General features: G+C 37.1%; 1 protein-coding gene across 1 annotated transcript in view; it reads left to right on the top strand.

Annotated features, from left to right (window-relative positions):
* The window catches only part of LOC124110052 (cytochrome P450 4X1), a 29,441-nt gene extending 7,344 nt beyond the window's left edge, over positions 1 to 22,097 (top strand). Inside the window, exons 4-12 of the mRNA XM_046469124.2 lie at positions 1,402 to 1,529; positions 3,866 to 3,993; positions 4,078 to 4,232; positions 11,128 to 11,234; positions 11,811 to 12,001; positions 17,939 to 18,072; positions 19,339 to 19,403; positions 20,789 to 20,871; positions 21,371 to 22,097. Coding sequence (XP_046325080.1) covers positions 1,402 to 1,529; positions 3,866 to 3,993; positions 4,078 to 4,232; positions 11,128 to 11,234; positions 11,811 to 12,001; positions 17,939 to 18,072; positions 19,339 to 19,403; positions 20,789 to 20,871; positions 21,371 to 21,545 — 1,166 coding nt within the window. The 3' untranslated portion in view covers positions 21,546 to 22,097. The remainder of the gene's footprint in view (positions 1 to 1,401; positions 1,530 to 3,865; positions 3,994 to 4,077; positions 4,233 to 11,127; positions 11,235 to 11,810; positions 12,002 to 17,938; positions 18,073 to 19,338; positions 19,404 to 20,788; positions 20,872 to 21,370) is intronic.
* Positions 22,098 to 25,187: the final 3,090 nt, after the last annotated feature.

Below are 25,187 nucleotides of genomic sequence, written 5' to 3'. Positions count from 1 at the left end.
CCTCAAAGTCCCATTTTCAAGGCATCATAGGGATGAAACTGTCTCCTCAATTTCTTTTTTGTTTTAATAGAGACATCACATTTTTATTGTTTGTTTTAGCCAACATTCATTGACTATGTGCATTCCAAGAACTGTTTTAAGCACTTTATATTAATAAAGCTTTTTTTTAATCCATGACATTGCCAATATGAATGAAGCAACTGAAAATGATATAATATATTCCAAACAAGACATAAATTTAAACTAAATCAGAATATCTATATTTTGTTTTTGTGTATCTAACCTACATTACCTTCTCTTTCCTTAAAATTGTAGCTTCACCATTCCTACTCTGAGAGACTCCTTTGGTCTCTCTTGTTTCCTTGGATTTTTCTTTCTTTCTTTCTTTCTTTTTTTTGTAGTTCTCTTATTTTCATATGCAAATCAATGAATTTTATTCTGAAGTACAGTTTGGCAATATTCTATGAGCAGATAAATTAAGCTCTTTAGTCATATAATCAATGTGTGTGCTAGACCAGGAAAGAATTAAATGAAAGAATCTAGGCTTTGGATCCAGATCCCCTTAGATTTGAATCCTGCCCCCCATACCAGTAGACTAATTGAATGTGATTTTAAGGAAGTAATTTAATCTCTCTATGCCTTAGTTTCCTCATCTTTGAAAATGAGGATAAGAATCACTGTTATAGCTGTTATGAGACAAATTAATGTGTATTTCTAGCACTTTATGTAATGCCCAACATTGTACCAGAGCCAGACTATGCATCATGAGTCTGGCATATTTTAAGCACTCAATGAATAGTGTCATTCAGACTTTCAGGTCCTTTTAAAAATAAATCCTTAATGAACACTCTGGCAATAGATTATGGTGAGGTATTAGCCTTGATAAGTGTTTACATGTGTGTCATTCATAGACCAGGGCTCAAGAGGGTGGTATCTGGAAATACAGTTCCTAGTGAATTTGTATTTCACTCATTTATGAATTGGTTTACAGTGGAGAGGAGATGGATATTTGTTGTGTTTCTACTGTGAGCTAGGGCAGGACTAGGTTTTGTATCTTATTATACATCTCCATAGAATCTGCATGACACAGTAAGATTGGTATTTATTATCAAAATTTATTATTGAAAAAAAATAAGCCTCAGAAAGTTTAATCAACTTCCTCAATTACTACATAGTGATTTTAGTATTACCACTCTCATTTCATCAGACTTTGAAACTTATCAGACTTTGAAACTCAGGATGTTAAATTCATCCATCCCAGATATAAGCAACAAAACTCGCTACCATCTTAACCTATGAGCCCTTCTTTGATATTATACTATTTCACTCCATGCTATTCTTTATCTTTCCTTTTTCTCTGATCTAATAAGTGGCATGGATTTATGTCTTTTATTTCTCAAGGAAAAGGACTCTTGAATCTAGATGGGCCCAAGTGGTTCCAGCATCGTCGACTACTGACTCCTGGATTCCATTGTGATATCCTGAAAACATATGTCGATATGATGGCCCATTCTGTGAATACGATGTTGGTAAGTAGGGTGGGGAAGTGAAGCTCTGTTGCATTGCAAGGGGCTTCTAACTGGAATTGTATTAGGCATACATTTCATGGATAGTGAAAATCAAAAGTCAATTTCTGAAATTAATCCATGTATAAGTACCCACTGAAAAACAGATGTTTGTGTAAGCTTTTGCTGTTTTCTTTGGGTGATTAAAATAATAATGAAAAGATCTAGTCTTCTGACTTAGATATATTCTGAGATTCTATAGCAATACACCAAGTACCAAGTAGTGATATTCATGCAGTAAGTGCTGTAGGTGACAAGTAAGAAAGCCAAGACCAGCTATGGCAGCTTCTGATTCCAGAGAGACTAAAATTTACCATGAAATATAAATTAGATGTGTGTATATGTAGATAATATGATTGAGAGAGTTCTAGATGGAGCTGGTCAGCATGAACAAAGGTTTGTAGGTTGGAATGGATTTGTATGAGGGCCATAAAGAACTAAGCAGAGGATTAAATGTCTTCATTGAAATCCGGATATGAAGTTCCCCTTGTAGATAGTGAAGGATCACTATGAGGTGATCTACACCCCAAAGGAGAAGGAGGTCTTTGCAGAGGAGCATTCCTGGGATCGTTTCTGATTTATAGTTAGCTGTGCCCAAGCTCTACTTTTAAAAAGCTTTTAATTTTTAAATTGTATTTCTTTTAATTGGGTGAATAATTCATTAATACAGTTTCATCGTAAATACTTCAAATACCAAAAAGCCAAATTCCCTTCACCATCATCTCCAAAATCATTTCTGTTCCCAAGGAATCACTGTTTCCAGTTCCTCTACTGGCTTCTCAGCCAAGTTCACAGAATCCCATTTAACCCCTGCCTGGATGGTGGTGAAGTCATTGGTGAGGCCTTGAGGCAAAGACCCAAAGACTACCAGGTACAGAGTTAGAGAGGGAAGAGGGCACCCTCTTCCAATTCTGGTGCTGCTCAGCGACCAACACAATTTCAACCTCCATTTCTAGGAGCTATTTCTGCCTTTCCTGTTTCTCAGTCCATTTCCATGAGTTCCTCTCATACTTCCTCCCCCTGCAGAACAGTTCCAGAGTGCACTGAACTTCAAAGACTGCTCTTGCTCTCATCTCTTCTAAACGTAACATTTGTGCTCATTGTGCACACTGTATACATGTGTTGAAATATCACATTGAGCCCCATTAATAGATTCAACTAATGGAAATTAATTAAAATATTTTTTAAAGTAGCTAATTCAGATTCAAGCTACCTGACTAAACAATTGACACTTTGGTATAAGGTTTTCAAACTCTACCTTTTATTCAGACTCCTAGTCCTTGGGAACTAGCTTAGCACTTGTAGATGCTCAACAAATGCAGGTTGACTTGAGCTTAAACATTTCCATTTATTTGCATTTTTACACAAAGAATATTTATATTGACAATTACATTTACAACTGGGGACTCTGTGCCAGTTTGGGAAAGTCAGGCAAAGCATTTCAAGCCGTGTGAATAGGTCTCTTTGTGGGGGGAATTCAGGTGGGCACAGGTTGCACCTGGCTGGGAGCCAGCTCCCTGCAACTATTCCACTGCCCAGCTTCTCTCTAGCCCAGTTTCTGAATATAAAATGTTTTTGAAAATGTTGCAAGTATCTTTTAAGTACCGTTACTGTGGCTGAGAGTAGTGGCAGGGTGTCTAGGAAGTTGGGGACTGAAAGTGAAGGAAGGAAACCCTTTGTACTTATGGGGCCTGCACTAGCAATGCCTATTCTACAGAACTCTGATCTATGTGGAAATAGTAACACTTGAAGGACCATTTACCAGATATGCAATTTATTACATGTTTTTTATCACTCAGCTAGATGCATATTTTTCTTCTTCAAGCCCAAAATTGCCACAGTCCGGCTGCAGCAAAATAACCGGGGGGTGACGAACAACTTGTGCACGTTGATACAGCAGAAGAGGGAGCCGTTTATTACAGGACAGGAGCAGTATTTATACATTCCACACAGCTTATCTAATTAACATAAACTAGATACATCAGTCAACCAATCAGGAATCTCCACACTTAATGGCTCTCTTTTCTTACTTCTCAAACCACTCCCTCTGGCATTTTGCCAGGCACCATCCAGACTTGTTTATGAACTCTAACATTCCCCTGGCAAAATGCCAGGTGTTATTTTGACTTGTTTACAGACTCTAACACAAAATAAGCACATGGCTCATTTGCTTTCTTAACTTTGGTTCCTGAGGGGTCAAAATTGTGTCTCTTATGTTATAAGGGCAAGGTCAGGGAGGAGACTGCAAATGAAGGCATTTTGATGATAGTGATGATGTTGATCTTGACCTCCTCTGCCAGGATAAGTGGGAGAAGATTTGCAGCACTCAGGACACAGCCATGGAGGTTTTTGAACACATCAACTTGATGGCCCTGGACATAATCATGAAATGTGCTTTCAGCCGGGAGACCAACTGCCAGATAAATGGGTCAGTGACAGGAGAGCAAAACAGATATTTGTTCATCATTATCTAAGTCAATTATTGACACAGTGTCCCAACTTTATTTTCTAGCTCCCTTGATCCTTATGTAAAAGCAACGGTTGAACTCCGCAAAATTATATTTTATCGCATGTACAATTTCTGGCACCACCATGACATAATTTTCAAGTTCAGCCCTAATGGCCACCTCTTCCAAGAGTTAAGCAAAGTGCTACATCAACACACAGGTAAATACATGGGTATTTCTTGGATTTGATTTGCCCAAGTCCATATATCATCATTAATTGTATTGTGGCTATCAAGAGGGATAAGCCTCAGTGTGAACAGAAAAAAATTATTGTTCTTAATGGAGCTTTTATAAGGACACTGCTCAAATGAAATAGAGTTTGAGTCCTTTAGAAGAGTTTGCTACATCCATTGTAGTAATTAGTCTTCTCAGGACTTCTCCTTTTATTATGTGCAGTTATTAATACAAACACAATAAGTGGACACTTAAGATTTAAAAACATATATAACATATAGCTTTTGTGCAGTTATTACAGTAATAATTATAAGTTAAAAGTACTCATGCAATGTAGGAATGGATGGGAGAAAGAGTAGACATGGAAATGCACACAAAAGAAGCTTAATTCAAAAATATGTTTATGTTAGCAAAGTGTAAACTCAAAAATTAGAATAAATTTTTTAAGCAATTCAACATTACTTTTCATAAGTATCATAATAGAGAATACTCACCCAGAGGTCTATCCCTCATGGACTCCATCATTAACTAGCAGCCTGACTTTGGACAGTTACTGCTTTGTTTCAAAGTCATCTGAAAAATGGTGATTTAAAAATAAACCTATCTCATAGGTTTCTGGTGATGATGAGTGTGCTAATAAATGTAAAAGACTTGGGATGGTACCTGGCACTGGATAAATATTAAATATAAAGTATAGTTACTATATCAAATATCTTTGCCCCCAGGAAACTTTCAAGACTCACCAATACATGCATATTCACACTTACATATACACATAGATACTATAAGGAGAACATTCAGTGAAGCAGGTTAGAAACAATTTAAGATACAGGTGGGCATTACATCTTTATAGCAATAGTCCTCAAATGTTTTTGCATCATGGATCACAGAAAATATTAACTTTTATATGGTTATTGGAGTAAATAGGAGTGGATTTGAGGGCAGCTACATATGACTTAGATGATTCTTTACATTTTCATTATGTATAATTATGATGAAAGAACAAAATCAAAAGTATTAGAGAAAATATTAAGTGTCCAGGTTGTTGAAAACTTTAAAAACAAAACATTTTCAGTTGTGTATGGTGATGCATGCCATAGTCCCAGTAACTTGGGGTGCTGACGCAAGAGGATTGCAAGTTCAAGGCAGTCTCAGCAATTTATCGAGGTGCTGAGCACTCTGTGAGACCCTGTCTCTAAATAAATACAAAATAGGGCTGGGGGTGTGACTTAGTGGTTGAGTGCCCCTGAGTTCAATCCCTGGTACCCCAAAAAAAAATTTTTTTAAATAACCTGCTGGGGATTTTCATTGTGAGTGTGTTGAATCTAAAAAATCAAGTAGGGAAGAAGAAGTGACATCTTGACAATATTGAATCTTCCTATCTATATACATACACGGAATATTTTTTCATTTATCTAGATAAATTTTATTTTTTTCTTCAGGTTTTTAAAGCATTCCTCATAATAGATTTGCACATCCTTTGTTACATTTATATTAAGTATTATGTTTTTCAGAACTAATGTACATAATATTCTATTTTTAATTCAAATGTCAATTGTTTGTTGATAGTATATAAAAAATCACTTCTATTTATTAACTTCATATCCTACAACCTTGTCATAATTACTTACTAGTTTCAGGTGTTTTTTGTTGAATCTTTGAGATTTTTCTACTATCATATCATCTGTGGATAAACATAGTTCTGTTTATTCTTTCCTAATCTGTATACTTTATATTATTTTGTCTTATTGTATCAGCAAGGATTTCCAGTAAGATGTTGAATAGGAGTGGTGAGAGGAGACATCATTGTTTTATTCCTAACTTCATTGAAAATATCAAGTTTCTCATCATTATCTATGATATACACTTAGGGGTTTTGTAGATATTCTTTGTCAAGGTGAGGAAGTTTTCCTTCTGTTCCCAATTTGCTGGGATTTCTTTTAAACATGAATAAGTGTTAGATTTTGACAAATGGCTTTTCTGTATTTACTGATTAATCATACTCTTTCTTCTTTACGCTGTTAATTAATAAGTTACATTGATTGATTTTCAAATATTGAACCAGCCTTGCCCACCTGGAGTAAATACCACTTTTGTTGAATTTTTGCATCTATGTTCATGAGAGATATCAGTCTGTGGTTTTCTTGTAATATCTCTATCTTATTTAGGTATGAAGGTAATGCTGGCTTCATAAAATGAGTTAAAGTATTCTACTTCTATTTTATGGAAGACACTGTATAGAATTCATTTGATTTCTTCCTTAAATGTATGGTAGAGTTCACTAGTGAGATTATCTGGGCCTGTTTTTTTTTTTTTCCTGTTCTGGAAGGTTCTCAATGATTGATTTAGTTTCTTTAGTGGATACAGACCTATTTTAATCTGTCTCTCATGTGAGTTTTTTGAAGATTTTATCTTTCAAGGATTTGGTCCATTTCATCTGGGTTTTTTCTTTATTGGGTGAAGTATTCCACATATGTCAATTAGATTCAGTTGATAGATGATGTTGTTGGTTTTAACTGTGTGCTTCCTGATTTTTCTACACTGGATTTATAATAGAGAGACAGTGAAGTATCCAAATATTCTATCAGTTTTTGCCTCTCGTATTTGGATGCTTGTTGTTATGCATACACATTAAGGATTTTTGATGTGCTCTTAGAGAATTAACCTCGTTATCATTATAAAATACCTTCTTTATCGGGTACCTTTCCTTGCTCTGAAGTTTATTCTGCCTGGAATGAATATAAATACTCCAGCCTTCGTTTGCTTATTTATTATGGTTTACCTTTCTTCTTTCCTTTACTTTTAATCTGTATGTATCTTTATATTTAAGGTAAGTTTCTTATAGGCAACATATAGCTGTGTCTCATTTTTTATGTACTCTGACAATCCGTCTTTCAATTGGTACATTTAGATCACTGGTGCTTAAAAAAGATAAATGATATATATAGTTGAATTAGTAGCTACCAGATTTATTACTGCTTTCTACTCTTTGTTTTTGTTCTTTGTTCTTTGGTCTTCCATTCTTTTCCTACCTTCTGTGGGTTTTTAATAAAGTTCTTTTTTTTACATTTATTTATTTTTTTAATGTGGTGCTGAGGATCAAACCCACTGCCTCACACATGCCAAGTAAGCTCTCTACCACTGAGCCACAACCCCAGCCCTCCTTCTGTAGTTTTTAATTCAGTGTTTTCTATGACTTAATTTTTTTCTACTCTGTCAGCTTATCAATCATACATCTTGCTTTTGTCAGTGGCCATACATATCCACAGTTAATCCAAGTCTACTTTCCAGTAACACTACACTACTTCACTGGTAGTGCAAGCACCTTCTGGCAGAGTATTCCCGATTTCTCCCTCCTGTCCCCTATAGCATTACTTGCCATTTATTCCACTTATCTGGAAACTATAATCATTAAATATATTGTTGCTGAAATTACTTGAGACAAACTGTAATCTGTTAGCTCAGTTAAAAATAGGAAAATCAAAAGACCTATATTTTACCTTCACTTATCCCCTAACGCTCCTTTCTTTGGGCAGATCTGAACTTCTGGTCTGTATCATTTTCCTTGTTGCTAAAGAACTTCTTCTTAACATTTCTTACAAAATATTTTTTTAATATTTTTTTAGAGAGAGAGAATCTTAACATTTACCCATTTTTTTCAGTTTTTTGGGGACACAACATCTTTGTTTGTATGTGGTGCTGAGGATCGAACCCGGGCCGCACGCATGCCAGGCAAGCGCGCTACTGCTTGAGCCACATCCCCAGCCCTTACAAAATATTTCTACTGTAACAAATTTACTCAATTTTATATGCCTTAGAAAGTTCTCTTTAATTTTTAAAGATGATTTCTCTGGGTACAAAATTTTAGAAAATGGGATTTTTTTTTCTTTCAACACTTCAAACATTTCACTACACTTTCTTTTTGCTTGCATGGCTTCTAACAAGAAGTCCAATGTGATTCTCATGCTTGGTCCTCTATAAATAAGGTGTTTTTCCTGTGTTTTCTTTAATGATTTCCTGTTTGTTTTGTGCAGTTTGAATATGCTGTGCATATATGTATTTTTTATATCATCCTATATGGCATTCTCTGAGCTCCTTGGATCTGTGGATTGGTGTTATTAATTTTGGAAAGTTCTCAGTCATTTATTGCTTCAAATATTTCTGTTTCTTTCCTCCTTCTCCGTGTGTGTGTGTGTGTGTGTGTGTGTGTAGAGGTAGGTAGCACCTTCATATTTTTATCCATTTCTTCTATGAAAGTAAATTGTTTTTCTGTTTCTATTTCAGTCGATTTTGTTACATTTAATTTCCATTTTATTTAAGTTTTAAAATATATGTGAGTAGCAGGAAATAGTCAATTGTAACTCAAAAATATTTCTGCACATCAAAGTTATTTTCCTATTACGCTGGAGGCCTTTGACTTAAACATATGCAGGCAGATTTACTTTTGTGCTGCCTGATGGGAGTTGTAATTATAGATTATTTAGGTAATAAAAGAGTTGGTTCTGATGGGCATGAGACAAAATGGCCTAGTAGAAGAACCCTTTGAGGAATTTGGCAAGTCACAAGAGTCAAGGCCACAAAGGGGAAACTATTCCAAGGAGAGAAAGAAGAGAAACTCCAGGAATCAATAAATGAGTTACAGAAAGCCTAAAATGCATAGAAACAGAGGAAAGGCAACTCTGAGTAAAGTACAAAGCATTTTACAACCTCAGCCCTCACTCCCCGGCTGAGGGAGGTGAACCCAACCCTGCAAGCCCAAGGTAAAATGGTCTGTTACTTGAAGTATATATCTTCTTAGCGATTGTCTTGTGATATCATGACTTTTAGTACTAAAAACTGAATCTTGTTCAATAAGTTTTGTTCAAATTCTACTTTGTCCAATATCAAGATTACAACCCTGTTTCCTTGTCATGTATGATTGTCTGATATAATCTCACCTATCCTTTTATGTTTAGCCATTCAGAATTACTTTGTTTTAGGTATGTTTCTTCTATGCAGCACATAGTTGGATTTAATTTTATGAGCCAGTTTTAAAATCTTTTTATTTCAATAAGCATATTATTCTCATTCTCATTCATTGAAATGACTGTTATACATGGTCACAATGCTGTCATATAACTACGTTATCATTACTGTGTGTATTATGGTATAATTACTGTATTTATTTATTAAAGTTGTCATAACAAGTGATCACAAACTAGAACCGATGTTTAGAACAGACTTCTTCTCTATCACAGTTCTGGAGGCTAGAACTACAAAGTATTGGCAGGGCCATGTTTCCTTGGGAAGGCTCTAGAGAAGGCTCTTGCCTTCTCTTTCTGCCTCCTAGTGTCTGCTAATGATCCTTGGCATTCCTCAGCTTGCAAATGCGTCACTATTATTTCTGCCTGTCTTCAAATCGTTGATTTCTCTCTGCTTCCAAATTCCTCTCTTCTTTTAAGAATACAAGTCAGTGAGGTAGGTCCTACTCTAATCCAATACAACTTTATCATAACTTGATTGCTTCCACAAAGACTATATTTTTGAAATAAGGCCTCCTTCACAGCTCTTAGTAGATATGAATTTTGGGGAGACATTATTGAATCCACTATATAGTTTCTTTATACAGCATGTAATCTTTGGTCTTTTTAAATATACTGCCTTTGATATTTAAGTTGTTTATATTTTTTAATTTTTTTATTTGTTCTTTTTAGATACCCATGACAGAAGAGTGTATTTTGACATATTATACATACATGGAGTATAAAGATGTTTATGTTTTTGTTCTGAGGCTACCATAGTATTTATTTCCTTTGTAGAATCCTTAGTCTCCTACTTTTCTTTATTTAACCTTTTACTGTTCTAAGAGGTCTAGCTTGCCAGTTTTTGTATTGTGGTAAAATGTATATAATTTAGCATTTGCCATCTTAACCTTTTGCAAGTGTACACTTCAGTGACTTCAAGTATATAGACATAGTTGAGCAACCAACTGCACTTTTAATGAAGTAGTCATCTCTGCAGATTCCTCAGAATGGGTTCATGAGCACAACATTCTCTGAGTTCTTCCATGTTTAAAACAAGTTTTTTTCTATAGCCTTGATACTGGAAGGACAGTTTGTCTACATATAAAATATTTATCTCATACTTCATTTCCTTGAGTTTCTTGGAAATGTTCTACTATTGTCTTGATTTCTTTACTGTTTGTCTCAAGTTTGAGCTAGCCCAATTTTCTCTTCCCTAAAACTCATTTAATCTTTTTGTCAGAAGTCTCTGAGGATTTTTTTTCCTCTGTCTTTAATGTCAAATATTTTTACTAGGTATAGATCACAATTGGTCATTCTGTTCCAATTTTTCCAGGCAGAGACTAGGTCCTTTAATATATAGATTTCAATTTTTTATTTCTAGAAATTTTTCTTGGATTATGGTTTTTAACTATAGCTCTGTTCCATATGTTTTTGGGGTTTTCCTTTTGGTCCCTTCAAACAAGCATGTGTTGGAGGTGGGGGGTTATTTGTTTATTCTTGGTCATTTTTCCATTGTTTTGCCTATCTTCTATTTCACCTGATAATTTTCATGAAGATGATATTTCAGAGGAAAAAAAGAATGATTGATCATTTGAATCTAAATTTGAAATTATCTTAATTATATTGCTTGCCTACTTATATAAACTATATCTTTGGTTTGTTGTATTTTATTTTGGAACTTTGATCAAAAGTTGTCCATTTGATGGAAAAATAAGTCATCTGTGAATTAAATCAACTTAAATGTAATGTACCCAGTCTGGTCTCTGAAAAGCCAGCAAAATCTGAAGTTATTCATGGGCCCTGACTTACTTTATAATTTACTTGACTTTGATTGACTTTGCTGCCACTTTGGTAATGGAGAGATATTATTCTACCCAGAAAAGGTAATCCAGGACAGAAAAAAACCCCTCAAGGCTGGAATGAAGCAGGATAACACTCAAAAGAAAAAGTACCAGGATTTCCTGGATATTATCCTTTCTGCCCAGGTAAATCTTCCAAATATCTTAGCCTAGTTAATCATCCAGTTAACTATGTGTGTAGGTGGATAAAAGGGGATGCGGTGGAGAAAAAAGCAAAGCTGATCCAATAAATTTAACAGTACTTTGAATTGAGAGGTTGGCTCCATGAAGGTTGGGGTAAGGATAGAATCCTGCACCTGTCACTAGACATAGTCATTGAAGACTAAATTATGTATTTGACAGGATTGGGGATTATACAGATACATAGAATTTAGGGAATCAAAGGAAAATGGGTCACATGAGTAAGCATGTAAAAAGAGAAGGAGTTGGCACTGGAAAATCTGGATAGATCTGGGAGTCTGAAGAGAATTCCTTGGGCCTGATGAGTGGAAAGCACTTTGCAGTCTGCTTTTCCTGTCTAATGTTGGTTCTCCTTTATGCTCTGAGTGAGGTGTCACTCATAGAATATATTTGTTGAACTGAATAAAAATTGAAACTTTTTTTTAAATCTCTAAGTCTTCCCCTGGAGCCATTAATTTTAATTGGGTCTCCAAAGATCTGTAAACTCACATTTCATTAAAACATCTCTACTGTACATTCTAGGCTGAAAATGAAGACAGCTTCTCCAATGCTGACCTGCGGTCCGAGGTGAACACGTTCATGTTGGCTGGGCATGACACCTCGGCTGTGAGCCTCTCCTGGCTCCTCTACTGCCTGGCTCTGAACCCTGAGCATCAGGAGAGATGCCGGGAAGAGATCAGGAGCATCCTAGGGGACGGATCTTCCATCACCTGGTAAGATCTACCTCCCTAATCGTTTCATTCTAAGTCTCCCCCTGGGATTCTGCTGTATTTTTTGCCCTGGTTCCTTAATAATGACAGTGACTCGTGATATGTGTATGTGGAAGCAGAAGAGGTAGGCTATTTCTCTATTCTTTCTCAAGAAAGCCCCAAATTAATGCCTTGTCTTTTGCAAAAATTCATTCATCCAGAAATTGTCATTGCTTTTCTACTCAGTGGTGTATAAAATGACCCATTTCTTTCTTTCACCCAATCTCTGGCACATTGGAAATGAGGACCTGACCAGAGGCTAGCATTTAGAGTTTGAATGGTTGGGCCCAAGTGGACTCCTGAGAGAACTGAATGAACAGCTGCATCATTTAAGGCTCATTGTGGACACTCTAAACCATCCCCTTGTCATCAATTTCATTCCTCGAGGTGACTTTGGACTTTGAACATGGTATTCAGTAGGAAGATTTAATGTGGGTTCTGCCCTCAGTGAGCTCACAGTCTAATGCGGACACAGAGCTCCATAGAACAAATTGAAATATAGCGTGATAAGGACAATGATAGAGATATGTGCTAGCCACCAGAGAGACTTAGAAGACAGGCACCTAGCCTGGCATGGGGGCTCAAAGTGATTTCCTTAGAATTAGTAGAAGTTAACCACATGGAAAACTTCAACTCTACTTTGCTAGGTTTAAGCATATCTTGTTATTAATAAAATCCAGTTTATGGATTTGCTCCTCAAATATGCTGTTTGGAAAGAAACAACATGTTTCTGACATAAATCACACCCTTCATCCTGCCTGGTAAAAAGGAGCAGAAAGATAGAAATTCTAAGGGTCACTGAGCCACATGACTAGGAAAACAAACATCGTATTTCATATGAGAGGATTAGCTCAATTGAAATATTCGTAAAGCAAAATTTGAAGTTATAAAGGTATAGTAGAGCTATCATTTTATAAGGAATTATAATGATTTCTTAACACAAATTAAAGGCTTAATTTATATAGCATAAAATACAAAATTGGACAGTCATTTTTATTTTTTGCCAGGGGTGGGGTGGGGTGGGGTGGGGGGTGGTACTAGGGATTGAACTCATGGGTACTCAACCTCTGAGCACATCCCCAGCCTTATTGTTTGTGTCTTATTAAGAGACAGGGTCTCGGGCTGGGGATGTGGCTCAAGCGGTAGCGCGCTCGCCTGGCATGCGTGCCACCCAGGTTCGATCCTCAGCACTACATACAAAACAAAAAACAAAAAACAACGATGTTGTGTCCTCTGGGAAAAAAAAGAGAGAGAGAGAGACAAGGTCTCACTGAGTTGCCTAGTGCCTCACTTTTGCTGAAGCTGGCTTTGAACTCACCATCCTCCTGGCTCATCCTCCCAAGCTACCGGGATTACAGACATGCACTACCTCATCCAGCTCATTTTTATTTTTAACTGACAAATATGCAAGTGATGTTTTGATACTTGTATAACTTGTGGGATAACTAAATCAATCAGTGGGCATATCTATTAACTTACATACTTATTTTTGGTGATGAGACATTTCAAACCTGTTAGCAGTTTTCAAGTATACCACAAATTGTATGTTGTACTTGCAATGCTACCATAGAATTGCATGATGTGCAATGTATCTCCTGAATTTATTTCTCCTATCTAACCAAAGTTTTGTATCCTTTGACTAGTATCTCCTTGTCCTTAGACCCCTGAAGCACCATTCTACTCTCTGCTTCTAGGAATTCAACTTCTTCAGATTCCTCACGTGATTGAGATCATATGGTCTTTGTCTTTCTGTGCCTGTTTTATTTCACTTAGCATAATGTCCTCCAAGTTTTTCCATGTTTTTGCAAATGATAAGATTTCCTTCTTTTTTTAATATACTTTTAGTTGTAGATGACACAATACCTTTACTTAATTTTCATGTGGTGCTAAGGATTGAACCCAGTGCCTTCCACATGCAAGGCAAGCACTCTACCACTGAGCTACAACCCCAGCCCAAGATTTCTTTCTTTTTAAGAGTTAGATGGTTTCCTATTGTGTATGTTTGCCACATATTCTTTATCCATTCATCTGATGATGGACACTTAGGTTGATTCCATATCTGGGTTATTGTGAATAATGCTGCAATGAAGATGGGAATGCAAATGTCTCTTTGACATACTGATTTTGCTTCCTTTTGATATATATCTGGAAATGATATTTTTGGATAATATGGTCATTCTATTTGCAATCTTTAATGGAACTTTCGTACTTCTTCCTATAGGACTGCATTAATTTTCATTGCCACTGATAGTGTACAAATGTTCCCTTTTCTCCACATCCCCACCAATGTTTATCTTTCTTTTTTATTTTATGATAGCCATTCTAACATGGTTAGGTGATATCTCATTGTGGTTTTAATTTGCATTTCTCTGATGATTAGTGATGTTGAACATGTTTTTTGTATGCCTGTGGCCATTTGTATGTCTTTGAGAAATAGTGTATTCAGGTTCTTTGCCCATTTTTTAATTGGATTATTTGTTTTCTTGATGCTGAATTGTGTCAGTTATTATACATTTTGGATATTATTCCTTTATCATATATATGGTTTGTAAATCTTGTCTCCCATTTTTTAGGCTGTCTCTTCACCTTGTTGATTGTTATGCATAAGCTTTTTGGTTGATGCAAACTCATTTGTCTGATTTTGCTTTTGTTGTCTGTGTTTAGAAAACCATATGTAAAAAAAAATGTTGTCAAGACATGTCAAGAAGCTTCTCCCTTTTGTTTTTTAGTAGTCTTATAGTTTCAGGTTTTAAATTTAAGTCTTTAATCCATTTTGAGTTGATTTTTTTATATGGGGTGAGATAAAGTTCTAATTTTATTATTCTGCGTACGCACATCTGGTTTTCTCAATCCATTTCTGCCATTTCTCCACCGTGTGTTCCTGGCATCTTTGCTGAAGAATAGTTGTCCATAAATATGTGGATATATTTCTGGGCTCTTTAACCTGTTCTGTTGGTTTTTGATAATGTGCCATGCTGTTTTGATTAGTAAACTTTATGGTGGTCATCAGATAAGGTAGTGCTTTTCACAAAGCACTTTTGCCTGTGAATGGCTGTGGGAACTTCCTATTCTCTTATCCTGCTGAGTGATCATTCTTTATTTATTCATTGATGTGATAACAGTGAATATCACTTTCCAACATGCCTTAGATATTTTAACCTTCACTAGGGTAAATACCTATACAACTAAAATATCACCCTTTCTCATTCTTGTTTGGCCTAAATGGGAAAAGAGTAAGTAACTCTCTGCTGGCTGAGAAAACAAAGTCTAGATGATCTGTTAATTGTCATTTATTTTAATGAGACAAAGGGCAAAAATATTACAAAGAACAAAATGTCTTTTTTTACTGTCACATGTATTTATAGTAATGACATTGGGATGTGGTATTCTGAGAATTTACAATTCCTCTAGACAGGTGCTGCAATCATTCTGCAAAAAGCAATTTATGGGAAAGCTGGATAGTTGTCCAAGTTTTTCCATTTGGCTCCTTGTCAGACCATTTCTATGTTGGATTAAAATTCTTTCCTAGTTTTTTTTTTTTTTGCACCATGATTGAGGTGGGCAAATTTTTTATTCTTAATTATACAAAATGCCAGTGTAAGAATTATTTTTTTTATCTTTAGCTTAAGGAAAGAGTTCAAAACTAAAATTTCATATTACCAAATGGACAAATTCTGCATTCACAGTAAGTAATAAGAAAAGAAAATATGGGCTGGGGTTGTAGCTCAGTAGCAGAGTGCTTGCTTAGCATGTGTGAGGCACGGGGTTTGATTTTAAGCACCGTATATATAAATAAATAAAATAAAGATCCATTGACAACTAAAAATATACTTAAAAAAAGAAAAGAAAATACAAATACAAAAAAGTGACTAGACTAAATATACGCAGTTATTACTTTTGAACCAAACTGATTAACTAGAATGCAAATTAAAAATACAACTTTATTCTTCTGCTGACACTTCAAACTTGCTCTATGGAGCAAGTTCTTTCATCTCCAGAACAGAATCCTGAGATCGCATAGAGGTCTCATTCATTTAAATCACAAGAATAGTCTCATGTCCATGATTAAACTGTCCAGCCCCATATGTCTCATCCATTTAAATCACAAGAATAGTCTCATGTCCATGATTAAACTGTCCAGCCCCGTATGTCTCATCCATTTAAATCACAAGAGTAGTCTCACGTCCATGATTAAACTGTCCAGCCCCGTATAATAGTGAGACCTTCAAATACTCATCCCCTTGGAGCATCTCCCTCCATCCCAGTTTGGCACTTCTTTGGGCCTGGAAGCCAATAGAGAGTGAGGACTTTTTTGCTGTCTTGTCCTTACTGATCAGCTCCTCCCCTACCTGGAAGCTGCTCTTTCTGACTCTTCCAGGAATGATTGGGGCTGGGGAGAAAAGAAGGGGAAAAGGATTTACAGGGAAATGGATGGCATTAGAGCAGATTATGCTAAGTGAAGCTAGCCAATCCCTAAAAAACAAATGCCAAATGTCTTCTTTGATATAAGGAGAGTAACTAAGAACAGAGTAGGGTCGAAGAGCATGAGAAGAAGATTAACATTAAACAGGGATGAGAGGTGGGAGGGAAAGGGAGAGAGAAGGGAAAATGCATGGAAATGGAAGGAGACCCTCAGAGTTATACAAAAGTACATACAAGAGGAAGTGAGGGGAAGGGGAAAAATAATATAAGGGGGACAAACGAATGTCAGTAGAGGGAGCAGAGAGAGAAGAGGGGAGGGGAGGGGAGGGGAGGGGAGGGGAGGGGGGATAGTAGAGGATAGGAAAGGCAGCAGAATACAACAGACACTAGTATGGCAATATGTAAATCAATGGATGTGTAACTGATGTGATTCTGCAATCTGTATATGGGGTAAAAATGGGAGCTCATAACCCACTTGAATCAAATTGTGAAATATGATATATCAAGAACTATGTAATGTTTTGAACAGCCAACAATAAAAAATTTAAAAAAAAAATAAAATAAAAAAAAATAAAATGCAAATAATTCAAATAAAAAAAAAAAAAAAAGGGGAAAAGGTCTGTAACTACCGTGATCCTGTTCAGGGGGGTTGGTGGATATTTAATGCTTCCCTTTCTCTCGCATCTGTGGGTCTCTTGGAAACTCCATGATTCCCAGGGAATTCTGGTCCTGGGCAGAGCCTTTCTCCAGCTGAATCTGGAGCTCTCCCTCCCTCCCTCTGGTCGGTTTGTTGGTCATAGGACACATTGGCACATTTCTACTGTGCAGCTGCTCTCCCCTGCCTCTCTGTCCATTCTGAGCCTCTCGTATCAGTCCTGTGCTCCCCAAACTCCAGGGAGCACTCATCAGACCATCTGAGTTGCCCTAGTGAAGCTTCCCTTTGTGTGTTGGAGGTGGGCCAGCACCCCCTTCCATTCTCCATGGCACTCCAGTATTCCAACAAATCTCTTTAAAGGATGTTTTTTTCTCTCTTAAACTTCTCTAGTCTTTTCTCCTCAATCCTTAATTATTCCTTATACAGTCTTGCCAGGGTAAGAAGAATTACTCTTTTTTTTTTTTATCCTAAGCATAAGGAAAATGTTCAAAACTAAAACTAGAATTTCACATTACCAAATGGCCAATATGATGAGCTAAGGGTTGCAAAATTGGTTTTCAAAAATCTCCTTGGCAAGCCTTTTGCTGTTAGATGAACGCCTCATTATATAATGAGGGTATGTGGCCCCTCTTTTTTTTTCCTCTACCTCTGGGACCTCACCTGATCCTGAGGTGGAAAGTCCCATTTTAACGATCTTATACATAAACCCATGACAAAATAGCTTTAACCTGAGAGTAGTATTTATTAGGAACAAACAAAAGGTAGGAAACTATACAACCAGATATGAAGTCTGAGACCCTTCCCTCCCTCCCTCGTCCTCACAGGGACCAGCTGGGTGAGATGTCATACACCACAATGTGCATCAAGGAGACGTTCCGATTGATTCCTCCAGTCACGTCCATTTCCAGAGAACTCAGCAAGCCCCTTACCTTCTCAGATGGACGCTCCTTGCCTGCAGGTCTTTGTATTCTTTTCCTAAGCAGTTCCTAGAGACCATGGGATCTTGGGGACCACAGTGACAATGATTGGTGGGTTTCTACCCTCAAGGCCTCTGGCTTATGGTTAGGCATCTATCAATAGCTCAGAGGATAATTCCTTGATCAGATTTCAGTTTCAGTGACTTTCCCAAGGCACGTAGCCAGTTACTGCAAAGCTAAGCTCATAACCTACATTTCTAGAATCCAGCCCAGGCTTTCTCCCATTGTAAGGTATTTTTCTAAGATAATATTTGTTAGGCTGATTTTGAGACCCAGATGAGACTTCATGGGAGATGAGCATCATTATCTTATTCTGAGAGGCCCAGAGGGATTTATTTTTTTGCCTCATCATCATAATATCACCCTAAGTTTGAAACATTTAATATACATAGGGCCTTCAAACATTTTCTCATTTTCACCCCTTGGAATTTGACTTCTACAGTGTTTTACAGTTTAAAAAAATTTTTTAAATACTTTTGATGTCACCAATAACCTGGGAGAACCCCAATGTACAGATGAGGTTAATTGATATAAGCAAAGCTAAAATTCATGCAGACGCCCCATACTCCAAGCTTAGGTTTCTGGGCTGGGCATGTAAGATGCAGTGGGATTACACAAGACACTCTCACTGTCTGCTTTAGTGCCCCACTAACTGCCTTAGGAAGCTAGTCAACGGGATTGCTTGTGGAAAACACCTACAACCTTCCTGTAACTTGGTTGATAGATCCAGAATTAATTTACCAGAATTATTTCTAGTAACAAAATAAATCTCAAATTCTCTCTCCTTTGTCTTTTTTATCCCCAAACTATATGAATATTTGCCAAAATTCCCCATTTTCCATGTCTGAACTGCATCAACAAAAATTGGCCACTGGATCTGCATGATACAATTATAGTTCTGTTCTTAACATACCCAAGTTGTTGCTAGTGGGTGCTTTATATTCCATTTACAGACATTTAAGTAATTTCCAAATGTGGAAAAAACATAAGCATAGTTTAACATTTCGATATGACACCAAGAGCTCCCTAGAATAAAATCACGAATTAAGTAAATCATTGCTCTGAAAACTAGGGTATAAATCTAAGTCTCTTCTTTCCCTGTATCCCTCTCTGGTGGCATCAGCTCTGCCACACAGCTCTGCCAGGAGCTAGCTCTCCTTCCAGAATAAGCCTTTCAGAGGAACAGTATAGCAGTAGTCCAATTTATTCTTTCTCCTGTATTCTTCTTTATTTCCCTCCTGCCTCAGGAATCACCGTGGTTCTCAGTATTTGGGGTCTTCATCACAACCCTGCTGTCTGGAAAAGCCCAAAGGTATGATTCTCTTCCAACAGACACACTTCAGAGTACAAACGCTACCCAATTTATTTGGGGCAGCTGAGCATGAATGTGGCTCTACAGTTTAAGCAAATAGCTGAAAGCAATCAAAAAATAGACATAAAACTCCAAAATGAATAGAACTTGACCACTAATGGGAACTTACCCTCTTTCCCCACTCCTGCTTTACCTTTGCTTTGAATGAACAGATTGACATAATGTCCCACAATCTCCTCTAAATTGCCGCAGTTTCTATTTCAGCCATTTCCCTGTAAAGCTCTACCCAGCATTTACTTAGATATCTCCAAGACTGAGGCCTGACAATAGAGTTATTTAGGAAACTCAGTCTCTCTTTTGCAGGATGGAACAATAGAGATCCTAGCAGAAAATCGATGACACACTCAAGTTGGGTGATTTGAATGTGTTGTAAGGAACTATTATGAGGATGTGGGCAGGGTTTAGGAAAAGCAAATTAGAACAGACATCTGCCAGAAGTGTTTATCTCTTCTAGGCCTGATGATACCCAGGAGGGAGGGTTACAGAACCTGGAGAGAATGAACTTCAAGGGGAAAGGCCATCAGATAGGAGCTGTGGTAGAGATGCAGCCAAGCGGAGGCAGCAGGCAGAGAGGAGCCAGGGAGTAAATACAGGGAACTCTATCCTCCCGCTCTCCAGAGCCCTTATCAGTGTCTATTATTGTCCAAACCCAATGGAAAACCACGTGTGACAGCTTCCTGGGGCCCAGAATAGTCTGGGAAATAGAGAGAGGATCTAGACAGGCAAAGAGGAGATGTGTTGCAGCATTGAGTTCCTTAATTCAATATTTTTGAAACTCAAGTACTCAAGTACCAGTGCTGTCTTTACATATGCCAGTAGGGTTTCAGCTCTAACCTAGTCTACCTGTCCTGGTAATTAATAACTATGGATTTATGTGGCACTCTCACTTCCAAAGTAAAAATAATGCCACTTGTCATATTTTTGCTTCCCCTTTACTCTGACTAGCAGACAAGTCAATTGGTAGCCAAAGTCTGCAGGTCTAGAGGTGCATTGTGAGTGAAGCAGCTACTAGCCTACACTGAGCTACTGCACACTTGAACATGGCTAATCAGGATTGAGATATGTACTTTAAAGACGTAGTACCAAAACAATGTGAAGTATTTCCTTAATAATTATTTATACTAATTATATTTTGGAACAATAGAATTGGGGGGTTAAATAAATTCTACTATAAAGAGTAATTTCATCTTTTTAAAAGGTGCCTACCAAGGCATTTTAAATTGCCTATGTGGTTTCCATTGTTTCTGTTGAGCAGTATGTAGTAACTTTAAGAAATATGTTAATATTGTTTTGGGGATGGTTGTGGGGTTGTCTTCTTATTGCAGATCTTTGACCCATTGAGATTTACAAAGGAGAATTCTGATCAGAGACACCCTTATGCCTTCTTACCATTCTCATCTGGACCAAGGTGAGGACAATATGAAGTTGCTGAAAATATACAAAAATGTTCAGTTAGGAGTCACTTCCTTTTAGACCCTCAGCGCTATAAATTCTTCCATGGAACCTCATTGTCTCATGAGGCAGATATTGGTTTTTACAAAAAACCTCTGAAAAGATCAGTTAGTTTCACAAAGGATAACACAATTATCTTCACATGTCTCAGAAAGAGATCATACAATGTAAACTATTGCTCATGGACTCCAAAGAGTCCATCATCAATGCAGAAGAAACAATTCTGTAGGTAATTCCAACTGCCGTCTTATGTAGGGAGGACATCATGTTGGAGCCTCCCATTCATCTTCTTACAGGGAACAACATAAGGCTAGAGTCCAAAAGTTTCAGTGGCATTTAATGTGAAAAAGTTACTTTACTATAAACTTTAGACTTGTGATTCTAGAAATTAATTATTAGAGTCAGGTGGAATATTATTGCTCCAAGCATCACTTTCTCTTCCCCTGTGTCTTCAGAAACTGCATCGGGGAGCAGTTTGCCATGCTGGAGTTAAAGGTGGCCATTGCCTTGATTCTGCTCCACTTCAAAGTGACTCCAGACCTCACCAGGCCTCCTGTCTTCTCAAACCACATTATCCTCAAACCCAAGCATGGAATTCATTTGCACCTGAAGAAATTCCCCAAGTGCTAGATCCACAAGTACAATGACTAAATATACTTTGTTTTTAAGTTACATTTACAGCTAATGGTTCAAGCAAATAGAGAGGAATCAACATGCAGTAAGAGGGTTGGAGATAGATGGATTAAGGGATATCTGTAGAGCTGCACATTCCCTAAGGACATTTCCAGGTAACTCCTAACACTGTTTGTTTGTGTGGTTCCAACTATCATTAACACTATATACCAAGCACTTTGCTAAGTGACTTCCAAACATATTCTGTTGTTTTTTTTAAAAGTTTTTAGAATTACTTGATAGGTGGATATATAAATATTTGCTGTAAAAGAAATTCAACATTAGAAAAGCATGTAGAATAAATTAAAAATTTCATTTTACCTAGCCCATACTGAATGCCCTGATCAATCCTATCAACTTTAAAAAAAAGAATAATTTGGTGTGTATTCTTTCATATTTTTTCCTATATATTTCACATATATACCCATAGGAATGTATTCTTACCAATGGGTTCATATCAATATTGTTCTTGCTTTTCTCACTTAATAAAAGTCCATCTTATTCCAAGGACTTATGGTTTTCTGTAATATGAATATTCTATTACTTATTTAACTATTTTCCTCAGTAGATATATGTTATTATAATTTTTAAAATGTGCCTATTGGCCATTTATGTGCCTATTGGCCATTCATCTTTGATTTGTTCTCTGTGATTTGCCTGTACATAATCTATGTTTGTTTTCCTATGATGTTGTATTTCTCGTATTTACTCATATATGTTCTTTATATATTGTGGATAATAATCCTTGATTATAACTTTTTGTATTCTTTTAATTTCTTTTAAATTGCATGTATAATGTCTTTTACCATGCAAAACATTTTCATTTTCATGACCCAAGACATATACAAGTTTTTCCTTATGTTTTCTGAGTTTTGATTCTTGAATAAGAAAGCCTTCATTTTTAATATTACAAAAATATTCCACATATTTTTCTGGTGCTAGCCATTCCTGTGAAGCCTGAATGGGGGAATTTCTTAATAATTTCCAGATCCATCACTCATTGAAGCCTAATCAGAAATCTAGACTTATTTTTAAGGGTTAGGGAAGCCCTTTAAAAGTTTTGCACCATAGATAGGACTTGGAGTTAGAAAAGTGTGCATTTGTTATATGGAGGAGCAAGAGTGGAAACAGAAAGAAAAGGGCCGGTCAAAAAGGTATTATGATCGTACAGGTAAGAGATGATGCTGCCTGACAAGGATGGTGGCAGTGAAGTTGAAGGTAAATGGATGTGAGAAGGATTTTGATGGTGTTTGGTAGAGTAGATAGAATTTGTTAATTGGTTGAAAATAGAGAATCAGTAAAGGGAGATAACCCAAGATTTGTGAAGCCTTGGTTACAAGACTGTCACATCCAACCATAGAAACACTTTCGATAACACTCGTGATCACCAGACATCCATCAGTGCTTTGCCTTGTTGACATTTTGAATATAGGGAAATCCTGTAGTGAAGGATATCAGACCTGAGGGCTGTAATAAGAACAAAAGTTTAGTGTGAGGAGAGAGTAACTTATGGGATCAAGAATTCCCTTAGCCACATGGAAAATCCACCATCTTGGATTTAATGAAATCCGTATACCGCCAAAGACGTATGAGGGTATTGATAGGATTTTGCCGTCAAATATAGTGATTCCAAATGCCTCCTAAAAAAATATCTAGCAGGTTCACATAATTCTGACATAGTTTCTACTTTCTTTTTGTCTCCTCTGTATCCATTTGTATGATTGTGAAAGACCCTCAACTACCAACTTCACTGGTTTAATTGGTAATCTCTGCACAGTGCTTCAGTGCCGTGCCAAGTGCCAAGGACAACAGAGGAGCTTATGTGATCACAGTGGCTATCGTCAAGAGTGCTTAAAGCATTCTGGAACTTACAGCAGTAATCATATTGTGATGGACCTGGATGGAGATTTCCTTTATAAATTAACGTGTATGTCTGTTGGAAATCTGGATGATTACTGATTACTGAACTCTAAATGTTGTGAACATGGTGAACCCTGTTCCAGATACTATTTCTATTTCTATTTTAAAAGCCCCATCTCAGTCCCTTCTTCAATGGCCAGTTGATTGTGGCAGAGATGACTTAGCAACATTCCTTCCATGTGCTTTGTTCACTCCTACAGAAATAGAAGGTCTAGCTGAATGCAAAGCTGCCAGCTACAGATTGTATTGTCTAATCTCCTTTTCAATTAGATGCCTGCTGAAACTAGATTTGGGGCAGAGCTGTAAGCAGAAGTGATATGCACAACTTCCAGCTAATATCTTAAAAATAAAAGGTCCATGATCTCCCTTCCCCCTCTACTGCCTTCCTACTTTACTGAAGGCAGATGTGGTGACAGGAGTGTTAGAGTCTGTAAACAAGTCAAAATAACACCTGGCATTTTGCCAGGGGAATGGAGTAGAACCACTAGCTCAGACCATTAGCTGGAGGCTTTGTGTTCAAGATGCAGAACTAGATAGAAGGAGCCTCATAACTGCAGGACCCTGTAGAACCACCTTCCTACCTCTGGGCCACCCACCTCCTTAAGACTACAATATTACCTCTCTCTGCCCCAGCTCATTCCTTGGGCCACCAAATGTCTGGGTTTATTTTCTTCCCAAATATAAGACATTTACCCCTTCCTCAAGGATGCTAACAAAATGTCTAGCTAGCTAAAGGACCAATATCTCTAACTTATGCACATTTCTCTTCATCAGGCCTGGATGTGACTCTTTGTGTTCCAGGGGCCTATGAACAAAAGGCAAGGTATATTCACCCTTTGCCCAATATACATGATAGAGCCGAGTTAGAGAAATTGCAGTGAAAACTCCCAACTCTATCCTATTAAACTATATTTCCCAGATGCTCTTGCTATACATGACTGTGTCACCAAGTTTGGACCAATGGATATAAATAAATTTGATGTGTGCAACTTGGCTGCTCATCCTGAATTTTTTTTCTCCTTTTCTGTCTTAGTCTGTTTTCCATTGCTATAACTGACTATCACAGACTAAGTAATTCATTTAAAAAATAAATTTATTTCTTATAGTCCTGAGGCTGGAAATCCCAAGGTCAAGGGGCTGCATCTGATGAGGGACTCCTTTTTGAAAGCAATTCTGCAGAGTCCCAAGGCAGCACAGGACATCACATGGTAGATAGAGCAAATTTGATAGCTTGGGTTTCTCTTCTTCTTCTGAAAAAGCCACTAATTGCATCTTAGAGGTTCCACTCTTATAACCTCATCTAATTCTCACTACCTTCAAAAGGTATCACCTCTAAATATCATTAACAGGTGATTTGAGTGATTTAAGTTCCAACACACACCTTCTGGAGAACACCCCAAACAACAGCACCTTCCCAAGGGCTGGAAAGGCAAAACCTCAGTCTTGACTTAGAAGTGAGATTGATATTTTAGGGGAAGGTAGATAGACATGGAAGAAAGGTGGGTTCCTGAAAACTTCATGGACCATAGCTTCTCCACCAGCCTGGACTGTCCAGATGATTGATGACGTGAGAAATAAATAATCATGTCTTTCGGAGCTCTGGGTTTTGGTCTCTGTTACCAGTTGACCTTCACCTAAATTAATATATTCCTCCAATTCCAAAAACCCTTCCTGTTCCCC

Source organism: Marmota monax, unplaced genomic scaffold (assembly GCF_021218885.2).
Source record: "Marmota monax isolate L192 unplaced genomic scaffold, Marmota_monax_Labrador192_F-V1.1 WCK01_AAM20220418_F8-fsc00008, whole genome shotgun sequence".
Lineage (NCBI taxonomy): Eukaryota > Metazoa > Chordata > Mammalia > Rodentia > Sciuridae > Marmota > Marmota monax.
This window is presented reverse-complemented; position numbering and strand designations above follow the sequence as displayed.